Source organism: Dermacentor andersoni, chromosome 1, assembly GCF_023375885.2.
Source record: "Dermacentor andersoni chromosome 1, qqDerAnde1_hic_scaffold, whole genome shotgun sequence".
NCBI classification, from domain to species: domain Eukaryota; kingdom Metazoa; phylum Arthropoda; class Arachnida; order Ixodida; family Ixodidae; genus Dermacentor; species Dermacentor andersoni.
In genome coordinates, this window is record NC_092814.1 from 314545270 (window position 1) to 314558139 (window position 12870).

General features: G+C 43.6%; 1 protein-coding gene across 1 annotated transcript in view; it reads left to right on the forward strand.

Annotated features, from left to right (window-relative positions):
* Positions 1 to 10788, forward strand: part of LOC129380997 (uncharacterized) — a 56660-nt gene extending 45872 nt beyond the window's left edge. The window contains exons 7-8 of the mRNA XM_055063396.2: positions 8184 to 8415; positions 10599 to 10788. Of these exons, the coding sequence (XP_054919371.1) occupies positions 8184 to 8415; positions 10599 to 10622 (256 nt within the window). The 3' untranslated portion in view covers positions 10623 to 10788. The remainder of the gene's footprint in view (positions 1 to 8183; positions 8416 to 10598) is intronic.
* Positions 10789 to 12870: the final 2082 nt, after the last annotated feature.

Genomic DNA, 12870 nt, shown 5'->3' on the forward strand with positions numbered 1-12870 from the left:
CTTTGAATTACACTAACAACAGTTCAAGCGGACGGTATTAGAAAGGCCTTTGTTACAGGACTTCTCCTAACAAAAATTTCTAATAGCCATTCGTGTGAATTTCCATGCATGGTACATACCAACAAAACCAGACAGTAGTGGTCAGAAATGAAAGCGAATCTATTGGCCATTCACTGGGTTCATTTTGATTTTCGGGAGATCCCTCGGCAAAATTGAGTGGATTTTTGAAGAACCGTTCCTGTATTGATTCAAACCATACCGAGAAATTTTGAACACTGCCCCTTTGGCTATCTGTTAAACTTCGCCGCAACACACCAACGTAACTCAACGGGCAGCACTTTCAAAAATTATATTTCGAAAGATCAACCTAATTTCACCACGTTTTCGTCAACACCGTGGAGAGTGAATTTCCTGACATACACATTTATGGCACTTAGTGCCAACTACCCTGCTGTTTCATCATCATCATCAGCCAATTTTATGTACACTGCAGTACGAAGACCTCTCTCTGCGCTCGCCAATTACCTCTCTCCTGCGCCAGTCGTTCCCAACTTGCGCCTGCTAACTTCCTACTCTCATCACCCCGCTAGTCTTCTGTCGTCCTCGACTGTGCTTCCCTTCTCTTGGCACCCATTCTGTAACCCTAATGATTCACCAGTTACCAAACCTACGCATTACATGGCCTGCCCAGCACATTGTTTTTTGTTAATGTCAATTAGAATATCGGCTATCCCCATTTGCTCTCTGATCCACACCGCTCTCTTCCTGTCTCTTATCGTTACGCCTATCGTTCTTCGTTCCATTGCTCTTCGTGCGGTCTTTGTTCTCGAGCTTCTTTGTCAGCCTCCAAGTTTCGGCCCCATATGTTAGCACCGGTAGAATGCATCGATTGTACAGCTTTCTTTTCAGTGAAAGTGGTAAGCTTCTAGCCAGGATCTGACAATGACTGCCGTATGCACTCCAACGCATTTTTATTCTTCTCTAAATTTCCTTCTCATGATCAGGGTCCCCTGTGATTAATCCACCTTGGTAAACGTACTCCTTCACAGACTCTAGAAGCTGGCTGGCAATCTTGAACTCTTGTTCCCTCGCCAGGTTATTAGATAGATAGATTTATTTCTCTCAAAACAAACTACAGAATGAGAGAGAATGGAAGGGAAAAAGCTGCCAAATGCAGCTTGAGGACCTCCTACACCCCACAGAGCAGCAGTGTGGTGAAAAACAAAGGCAATGCGATAGTTTGCAAAGTATACACAACAGAATTCAAAATCTGTGAAAACATTCTCAATACCCGTAGTCTATTGCATAATCGTAATTTTGCACGTAATCTATTGCATAATTGTGATTTTACACAATTAACGCAATTACACAACTTCGCGCCAATTCCCATTACACAATTCTAACGCCAACGTAGACAAAAATACAGATAAATAGAATTCATTCAAGTCCCTTACAATGCATTGTCAAACAGTTACACAGGTGAGCTATTCGTTCGAAGGCTCGCGAAGATTTATCAATTCCTTGAAAGTTTGTGTAGAAAACAACCTAACAGAAAAACGATTATCTTCTAGAACATCTAAGTACCTCGGAAGATTGTACGATAAAGATTGTGTGCGGTATTTGGTGCGACTTAACGGTAGGGTCCACGATATAGAGTGACGTGCATCATATGTAGGTTCATGACGTACTAGCTGAAACATTGTTAGCATAAGCCTATTATTCGTTGCTACAGCAGTGTTGTAAATGCAAAGCAGTTTGAACACATACAAGGTAGTTATTCTTAAAGTATTGAACTGCCTGAAATATTGTCTGGTGTGAGCATTCCACGGCACTTTAGCTATCAGTCTTATCGCACGCTTTTGTACAATAAGAAGGCGCTGTTTATTGTGCTGTGTCGTCGTACCCCAAACTGTGTTGCAATAAGTAATCACTGGCGCTATATATAAATTTTAGATGAGAAGTTTAACCTGTGTAGGAAGGGTTAACCTATGTTTGCATAACACGCCATTTAACCTGTTCATTTTAGCACGAATATTTTCAATTCGTAGGTCCCAATTGAGCGTCTCAGAGAATACAACGCCAAGAGATTTTATACTTGGTACAATATCAATCTTGTCATTACCTAATAATGGTTCGATATCACCACTTACTACTTTATTTTTTGTCCTATATATCACAGCCTTTGTTTTATTCGTATTAAGTTTAAGGCAAATTTTATTGCACCAGTAATGCAAATATTCCAAAAAATTGGTTGAAACGGAGAGATAACTCAGCTAGTGTGTTTCCTGTGGCGAGCATTGTAATATCATCAGCGTAAGCTACGAGATGAAACGGAAAGGGGGTGTGAAAAGTGTCATTTATGTACACTAAAAACAACAAAGGCACTAAAATGCTTCCCTGGGGTACACCAGACAAGATTGGCTCAACAGCTGATGAGGTTTCATTTAAACACACCATTTGTTTACGGTACTTTAGGTAATACTGTATTAAAGCAAGACTGATGCCCGTAATGTCATAGTGAGTGAGTTTAGTGATTGAGCTGTGATTTAGTGACTGACTGAGATAGTGATTGAGCATTATTATTGTCTTCTGCATATCAATCTTCAACTCTACTGTTACACTCTCTCTGTTAAGGTCCTCAATCATGTATTCTAACTCGTCCCCAGTATTCCTGAGCAGGACAAGATCATCTGCAAACCGAAGGTTGCTGAGATATTCGCCCTTGATCCTCACTCCTAAGCCTTCCCTGTTTAATAGCTTGAATACTTCTTCCAAGCATGCAGTGAATAACATTGGAGAGATAGCGTCTCCTTGCCTGACCCCTTTCTTTATAGGTATCTTTCCACTTTGATTGTGGAGAATCAAGGTAGCTGTAGAATCTTTGTAGATATTTTCTGACATATTTAGGCAAGCCTCCTGTACTCCTTGATTACGTAATGCCTATATGACTGCTGGTATTTCTACTGAATCAAATGCATTTTCGTAATCTATGAAAGCCATACAGGGCGACTGATTGTACTCTGTAGATTTCTCGTTTACCTGATGAATGACATGGATGTGATCCATTGGTGAGTATCCCTTCCTGAAGCCAGCCTGTTCCCTTGGTTGACTGAAGTGTTGCCCTTATTCTGTTGTAAATTTTCTTGGTGAATATGTTATACAATACTGGAAGTAAGGTAATGGATCGATAATTTTTCAGTTTTTTAACGTCTCCCTTTTTTCGGATTTGTATGATGTTGGCATTCTTCCAGTTCCCTAGGACCCGTGAACTCGTGGGACATTTCGTATAAAGGGTCGCAAGCTTTTCAAGCATGATGTCTCCTCCATCTTTGATTAAATCGACTGTTATTCCATCTTCTCCTGTCATTTTTATTGTCATTTTATTGTCCTGTTTCCTGTCATTTATTCCATCTTCTCCTGTCTTGCAAGGCCATCCTAACTTCATCGATAGTTTAGAAGGAGCCTCCGTAACCTGTTCATTACTACTTCGAATGGAGGTATCGTGGCTGCTCTGGGTACTGAACAGGTCAGTATAGAATTCTTCCACTGCTTTTACTACATCTTCGAAATTGCTGATGATATTACCCAGCTTATATTGAAGTGCACAGATCTTGGCTTGTCCTCTGTCAAGTTTTCTTCTCACTGATTTCATGCTGCGTCCATTTTTTTACTGCTTCCTCAGTCTTTCTTACCTTATAATTTCGAATATCCTTTATTATCTCCTTGTTGATCAGTATTGACAGTTCCGCGAATTCTATCTGATCTCTTGAACACTTTCAATCTTTGTCGTTTCTTTATAAGGTCTTTCGTTACTTGGGAGAGCTTACATACTGGTTGCCTTGGTGCCTTACGTCCTACTTCGATTGCTGCTTCTGAAGCCAGTCTAGTTACGGTTGCGTTCGTTACCTCTATGTCATCTTCATACCTCTGTTCTAAGGCTGAATATTTGTTTGCAAGCACCAGCTTAAATTGGTCTGATTTTACCCTTCCTGTACCTAGGTTGGCGTGTTTCTTCTTGACCAATTTTACTCTTTCTTTATATTGAGGTAGATCCTAGACCTCACTTACCCATTATCACTGCATTTTACCCTGCCTAACACTTCTACATCCAGCACTATGCTGGAATCAGCAGTAAGTATGAAATCTATTTCATTTCTTGTTTCACCATTAGGGATTTTCCAGGTCCAAATTCTGTTGCTACGGTTCCTGAAGGTGTTCATTATTCGCAGCTTATTCCTTTCCGCGAATGCTACCAACATCTCTCGTCTAGTGTTCCTAGAATCAATTCAGTAGTTACCAATTTTTTGTTCACCAGCTTGCTTTTTCCTCACTTTTGCATTGAAATCGCCCATGACTACACTATACTGAGTTTGCACTTTTCTCATCGCTAATTCAACATCTTCATAAAACGGTTCTGGTTCATCATCATCGTCACTGGAGGTTGGAGCATAGGCTTGTTATACCTTTATTATATACTTCTTATTTAGTTTTAGTACGGCTACCGCTACCCTCTCATTAACACCGTAGAATTCGTCAATGTTGCCCGCTACGTCCTTATAGATTAGTAATCCTACCCCGTATTGCTTCTTACTTGGGAGTCCTCTATAGCAGAGGACATGGTAGTTAGTCAGCCCTGTATAAGCCTCACCAGTTCTTCTAACCTCACTAAGGCCAATGATATCCCAAACAATGCCTGAGAGTTCCTCAAAGAGTCCTGCTAAGCGAGTTCCACTGGAGAGAATTCTGGTGTTATACCTTGCCACGGTCAGTTTCCAGTGGCGGCCTGTCCGGGTTCAGAGATTCTGAACACCCACTGCTGCGTTTGAGGTCTGACCACCGCCTTGGTCAGGTGCTCCGTAGCTGCCTTGGACTGAGGGCCATTGGTTGATTGAATGAGTCATCATGGAGGTAGTGGCTGAATACTGCACCAGGGAGGCCAATTCCTGTTCTGGTGAGGGAGTGTTTTTTAAGGTGTAAGCCTTTAGTTGACCATGAGTGTCCGTGCACAGTCCAAGGTGGACGCAGGAAAGCGGTGATCAATCAACCAAGTCAGTCGGATGTCTCCGAAGAGCGCAATGGGTTTGGATCCCATCGGTCGCGCATGAGAAAAAAGTGTAAAAAAGAAATAAAGTACAAAAAATAAAGAAATAAACAAAAAAATAAAAGAAATAAAGAAATATATAGCCGAGTCAGTCGGATGTCTCTGAAGAGCGCGCGCACTGCGCTTGCATCCCATGCTCGCGGCCACGGCGGCGTCCGTTCGCAGAACAGTTCAGACAACAGCAACAGAGGCAGTCATAGATAGGCTTTCGCCTATCGCAGTTCAGCTCAGCAAAGTGCCCATAGATTTTTTGTTGAAGCTTAGTGGCCTTCGTAATTTAGTGGTACCTGGTTTAGTATAGCCCCACTGGCCCTTGGCATTTTTTTACGGTGTCAGGCGCCCTTCCAAGCATGGAGGGAGTTGTAGTGTACTGGTGGTGAATTCGAGCTTACCACTTTCAGAACAAAAAAAAGAGCCTGAGGATTTTAAATCCTGACTATGGCAACCGAGCAAACGAGATAGCTCAGTGATATAACCCTGCAGCCCGCGAGGCCACCTTATGGCGGAGAAGTCCACCTCAGAGGATATCACATGCCTAAAAACTCCCTTGATTTATACGCGATGCGATATTTTCGACGAGCTTGAACAGCACTTAATACGAGTAGTGGAGAAAAATAGTGTTTTACAGCTATAAAGCTGCAGAGAAGTTAGCACTAAGTGTCATAAATGCAGAAGTTATTAGAAGGAAGTACCATCTCGACGTTGCTTGTTGAAACTCGACCAATCTCTTGAAATATAATTTTTGAAAATGTTTCCCGTTGAGTTACGCTGGTGTATTCCGGTGAAGCTCAACAGATTGTGAAAGGGACAGCATCGATATTCCTGAACATGCAAAAATTAATAAAGTGGTGAAATAGGCTAACCAAATATCCATTTCACGCCTTATCAGCCACATACCGGAGGGTAGAAAGGTAGTGACTGGTTGTTGGAATAGGAAAACAGAATAATTTTCTTGAATACAAGCGGAAGAAGTTAAAAGGTAACAGCGAATGTAAATTTGAGTTCAAGGACAGGACAGCCTAAAGGCTTGACGTCCGAAAATATTAAATTGCATAAATACAAAATAAATGGCACTGATATGCGCTTCTCAATATTAGACAGTTTTAGTTGGGCGTCCGCAGCAGCTCTGCGTACGCAGCGAACCCGCGGAGGCGTCAGTGCGCATGCGCAGTACGCAGGAGCACACACGGCATCTTGCGTGCGCCCGCAGCTCTTCAAAAGCTGCGTAGCGCGCGCTGCGGGCCCAGCGGGCTTTGCGGGACGTTCTCGCGTGTTCTCGCGTGTCCACGAGAGCGGATTTTTCGATATCGCTCTTGCCGAAGATATGACTCCGGCTTGTGGTTTGACTTCGTGGCGGCCGATATTGGCTACACAGTTTCAGAAGCTGGCATATGGCGGCGCTGAGTAGCACGCTACTGGTTCCTACGCGTGCAAGTCAGCGATACCCTTCTCAACTTTCGGGTCCGGCCAACTACTGCCGCATCGTGGGCAAGCTCGAGCGCTGCGTATGTGGGTGGTTGCGGACGCCCAACTAAAACTGCCTATTGTCTGTTCACCATTGTCTGTTGTACAATTTTTATGGAAGCGTTATGCTAGTACCATATTAGGGGAGACATCGCTGCACTGAAAGGCCATGAACACAACGCCACTCCTTGTGTGACGTCAGCTTGGCACTCGAAACGGAATAATTTAGCCAGGGAAACAGTCAATCCAGTCTAATACGGAACCTGGTGCCATCCTTGCGAGACGTTCGCCTGACAGGAACATTTATAGTCGCATGAGGTGTATCGAAGTGCAACAAGTAGGTATTAATAAAATATTTTGCTAGAGGAAGATATTTTATTAAAGTTTGGAGCTTATTAGGAAGTGGCGAGGTCCGCTACTAAAGCTCCACGCCTGCCGCCAGTTCCTCCAGACCGCGCAACTATAGCGTTAGTCATCCTAGCAGACAAAATTACTTTGACATACCATCTTCTCAGAGGTCATAGAAGCTCATTCACTGAGTCATGGCCTCTGGTTCATATTTCGGTAGCAGATACACGGAGTAGCGCATACGATATCCATATGCCCAGCAAAATAAACTAATGTTGCGGCCTCACAGTGTTCGCCATGACACCGATCGTAATTCTTAACCAAAAATATACGCTTCTCAAAGGTGAAAATACGATCAATAACCTGTTCCGCTTGTGGAGGGAGGATAATTAGCCGCTAAATCCGTCAAACTATCGGAGGTATCATTGGAGCTGGGTCCTGAAGGCATAGTTCAAAAAACAACGTTAAGGTGCTTTTAACTTTGCTCTTTACACACTCAGCGTATGTCGGCCAGCACTAGCCCAAATGAAACAATTTTATTATATTCATCATTACCGCTTAGAAAGCGCGATTCTGTAACACTGTATCGGTGTGTGAAGCTCGACGCGTGCGTCTCCATAAACGGGATGACGTAACTGTATAGTGGTGGCTGCACCCTGTTCTTGTTTCGCATGTCCGGTGTTTTACTGGGCTGGTGTTCCGTTTTCAGAAAAAGTTAGCGGCGCTTGCCTTAAACTCTGCACTAAACACTTGCGACCAATTTTCAAAGATGGCTAGAAGTGCGCCTGCAGGTAACTTTCACAGCGTTTACTCTTCCCATTTGACAAATGGCTTGCCTGAACATCAAGTAAAGAAATTAATAAAAGACTGGAAACTGCCTCCGAAAAGACCACAAAGCTCCCCGATTCCCGCCTTGAAAGACAGCACGAGCTGTGTTACCACTTCCGTCGAAAATGGAGTTCGCAGTATGCCTCCCAGGCTATAGCCCCTGTCTCTAAGACGTAAAAAAAAAATCGAACAAAAGCACATTTATATTAAAGAATGAAGCTACTTCGTAAATATATTCGATATTGCCGCCGGTTACAGGCAACGGCTTCAAGCCTACTTCAACAAGTGATAGAGAACAAATACTCAACGAAACATTTTTAGCCCTCCATATAGCGTTTACATTATTAAGGGTCGAGCAAGAAAAAAATTGGAGCTCCAGCTTTGATATAAGTAACTTATCCATCCCCGTATGCGTCTGTAAGCCTACTCTTTCTTTTTTCAGCATCGAAGCGAAGTTTGGTCCACCGACGATGAAGCTCTCCTACAAGTCTAGCGCCTGGTATGAGGGCAGAACTATCGGTTTCATCGTCAAAAGAACGGAACAGTCTTTCATTTTGATGAGTGACTTTTCCAACGAGGGTGCAGTGAGATTCACACCGAGCGAGGAGCCTTACAAGAGTGGCGAGATCAAACCCGAGTTCAACGACAGCTTTCGCTTGTTAAACGTTTACGTTGTAAGTACAGCGCGCTCATTATTCATTACGTAGTAGTTTTTTTTTAATATGTGAATTTTACAAAATACCTTTTCGCCTATTGGTAACATTTGACGCCTTGCCACTGTCTATTTGTCGTGTACTCGTCTTCGTAACAGCACTAATGACAGCTGATTTATTAAATCAATTTGAAATGTTTTGAGTAAAAAGGATTTATGATAGTAAGCTATTCAGTAATTACCATGTGTCGGGACGCAATGTCCTTACTTCATTTTTTATGGTACCAAGTTTCGGCAGAATACCAGAAGTTTCCTGAAACGCTTTACAAATGATTTTGTGTAGCCACGCGAGATTCCTGTTCATATTGCGACAATATCTACAGATACATAAAAAAAAATAAAACACGCTGTAGGCCCAAATAAAGGTTAGATTGAGAGGAGCGTCGGTGTATATGGGGTAACAGCACGCACAATTGCACTAGCAGCTCAGTGACATTTCTTTGCCATTCCGGGAAGTTATATGTGTCAATCGTGACGCATACAATGTCTCAGCAACGGTAACTGAAGCCTGCAGCGGCTCCTAAACGACGCTTCGCCATTTACCAAGGGATAGTATGTTTCTGAAGTGTACGCCTTTAGCTAAACATTGCAAGAGATTGCAATATGTTTATAATATGTCTTCTTCAGGAAAGATACGTCGATTCTGGCTTTGCTACTCTGTGCTAGTTAGAACGAGTATTTTCTAAACGCAGGCGCCGCGAGGAACACAAACCCTGCGCTGGTGATGTCGGAGCACCCTAAGCTAGAAGGGCCGATGACTACCATGAAAATATTCCTTGATAGCTTTCGCAGAATAACGTGGAATTTTTTCTTGACTCGTAGACTCATAATACGGTTTTGTAAGCGCAGCAAAGCGGCTAAATGTTTCCTAGAATGCCACCATAAGTCTGCATTAAATAGGGCTTCAAAGGGCCCTATTCCTAGCAAGTAAAAACACGCCTGCAGAAGAACGGAGATCGTAAAGAAAAACACCGCTCTGTGTTGTGAGTTCAAATGGCACGAGTGCTAATCTCACCGCACGAAACGCGTCTTGAATTCACGCGAAGCCGATGCACACCCACAAACTGCTGGAAAATGAATACACGTGGTAATCAGCGCAAGGTAGTTTAACCCAACTTTGGAGACCTTTAATGAAGGTGATCTTCTGAGAGAATATTCCGACTATCCATCTGCTTTGTCTCTCAGTACGCATTCTCAGTCAGTGTCGCTCAAACTCAGCATGCTTGCATGCAAACACGAGTTCATCTGAGATATACTGACGTTCCACAACAGGAAATCTGCTTCCGTTTCATCTCGTGTTTTCTTTTATTTTTTTTTATTTTTTTTTTTTTTGGGGGGGGGGGGGTCTACTTGCGCCTGTGGAATTGAAAGCAGCAGCCTATTTTCGGTCTGGCGTTGGTCGTCATCGACGCGTCCGTTTCGTTCCTCGCTATGTCCCTGTAGTAATGCCGGCCGCAATGTACGGCATGTGGTTCCTTGCTGAAGAGGACAGCCCACGGTACGCATTATGAGCCTGATTACAGCGCCGTTCCCTCGCAGCCTGGAATAGACGCCCCGACGCTGAGTCACGCTACGTCGTAAACCTGTCATAAGTAGGCTTCGTTCGGTTTCCGCTTTGGTCTCCGCTTCAAATTCACGCTCGCACGCTCGTACATGTGCGTGCGTGTATGTGTGCTTGCAGGCTATGTCGTTTCTTCACATTGAAGGAACTAGCTTTTTGGGGAAATTTCTTTTGTCACGCATAATTTGGTACCATGTGAGAAAGTTCACGCGGTGCTTGCTTCTGTGCGAAATATGCATGTTATCGCAAGAAATATTTTGTGAGAATACTGCAAATGCAGTGTCAATACTTCCGCGCCTCGTCGCGTTTCTTCCGCGCCCTGTGGCCCTGTGATGGGATTGATAGTTTCCTGTCCCGCTGACGACACCATGAATCGAGCTGTAAATAGCTCTAACAGCTATCGCTTCAAAGGTTTGCAACGTTGTTTTCTATGCCATAAAGACAGCTTGCGCACCGTTTTTATAGATACTGATGGATATAGATACATCGATACTGATCAACATATGCAGTACTTTGGATGACAGACGTTGCACTTGACAAGTGCTTGTTCCTGTTTCTATTTCCTTTCTCTTTTTTTTTTTCAGGAGTGGAGCACATATACCTCGTAAAGTACGACATACGCACTTCGGAGAAGTCAGATGCCACTAATTTGCAATCTTAGAATTCACGAGGCGCATGCACATACGACGTTACGAAGTTGGTTACGACGTTGTCGCAGTTCATCAGCCAAATTTGGGGCGAATAAAAAAGTCGAATATTTCAAGCACCGGCAAATGATGAACATGTCTCTTTATAGACATTGCAGCTTGTGTACACAAGGTGTCATTGTCATTAATGAAAGGGAAGGCAGCTCCAATCATCCTGGTTTTCAGCCGTGCAACTAGTTTAAGCACTCAGAGTTGTCCCAGAAGATATGTAAAATTCTACGCTGAATAGCTGCCTTATCGATCATATTCGAGGCGTAAGAAATACATAGATTTCAATAGCCGTGTAGCTAAAAAAGCAGTGCAAGTAATGCAGACTATGGAAACAATGCTGATTGTTCGACATTAGTCTTAAAGCCCTGTTACCGCATGTGTGTGACATTATGGATTTGTTTCATTATGACATTCGCCTGTTGCCATCGTCTAACTCTCTCATTTTTTACTTCCCTACGTGTGGATTAGCAAATCAAAACCATGTCCTCAAGGCTGACCTCTCTTCTTTTGCAACATTGAAACTCTCTCTCCCTCCCTCTCCCTCCTTTGCGTCCCATGGCGCTGTAAGTGCAAAACCAAAACGCCGCAGATTTCATGTTTCGGTAAGTTTACTATCTGACAGTTCTCAAACGGACAACGAACACGCTTATGAAATTCCGATCACGTCGATTCCTCCACATTTTGCTTTTGTCGTACTGTGATCGTCAAAGTGGCTAAATGTGCAACTCACCACAGTAGTTTCGTAAAGTTCCTCTATTTGAATAGCCGCGTCGACGTCTATTGTCTATAGATATTTATAGGCTACCCAATTCTATTGCGATGGCGACACGTTGACAGGTGACGCCTTGCATGAGGGGCAGTTCATGTGATCTAAGCATGCTTCATGCCCGTAATGATTTATCCTGTCACCCTACCCCGTTAGACTACTCTTGTTTATCGCTACCATTCTGAAGCTCAAGCACAGTGCCACAACTCGGCTTAGCTGATAACGCTCTTGGCTCAATTAGGGTGCTAATTTTTTTATTAGGCGCTTTAAGAGAGAGGAAGGCACTGTAATAAAGGGTAGTTTCCCAACTAATTCTCCATTGCAGAATCGTCGAGAAGTGCTGCTGAAGTGACAATTACATTGCAAGTATCGCGCTGCCCACCTGCCGTCCATAAGACATTAGACAGCATTAGACAGTTTTAACGGCGGCGTCGCTTACCATACGCTCCACTCAGATTTGACTTGTTCATACATTATTGAACTGCCGCTGATTTCGCATTTCTGTAAGCGCGTCCGTCGCACGCCAACAGTTTGGCTGCAAAGGCTCAGTGGGCTCGGCATCAGAGCGGGGACAGCGCCTTTTTCTGCTGGTTCTTCCTTCCAGTACCGCAATAAGCGTTGTGCGAACACTAGCGTTTTCACTGCTGAGCTGTGTGCAAGTTTTAAGGATGCACTGGTCTGAACGGCCGATAAACGTTGAGCTAAAAAGGTATACGGTTCATCTAAACCATGACAAAACTGGAATCATGCGATCGATGGGTGCCGCACTGTGTAAACCTGATGAGGACGAAGCCACAGTGTGGCGAAGAGTACCAACGGCCTATATGGCGCGACTGTGGCTAACATAATTGCGGCAATGAGTACGATGGTTTGAGAGTGCCACTACAGCAAAAGTTTAGTACCAGCCAAATTGCGTCACTACTGAGTATGAAATAAACTAAAAATTGAATTGTGGGGTTTCGCGTGCCAAAACCACGATCTGATTATGAGGCAGCATGTAGTGGGGGATTTCGGGTTAATTTTGGCCACCTGGGGTTCTTGAAATCTAAGTACACCGGTATTTTTCACTTCGTCCTCATCGAAACGCGGCCTCCGCGGCCAGGATTTGATCCCGCGATCTCGTGCTTAGCAACGCAACACCAAAGCCATTAAGCAACCACGGCGGGTATGAAATAATTTATGCGAGCAATAAAATTACTACAAAGCATCATTGTGGTTTGTCAATATTGTTGTTATTGAAGAGGTGCATCACGAGGTTACTCATTTAGACCCATAAATCAGTTCGGATAGCTCCCTTTCCGAAAAGGACCCTTACCAAAATAGAGGTACTCCTTTGTCGTGAGTCATCACGCGCGTACACCTTTCCGATGGATGTCCCTTAGACCAAAGGCC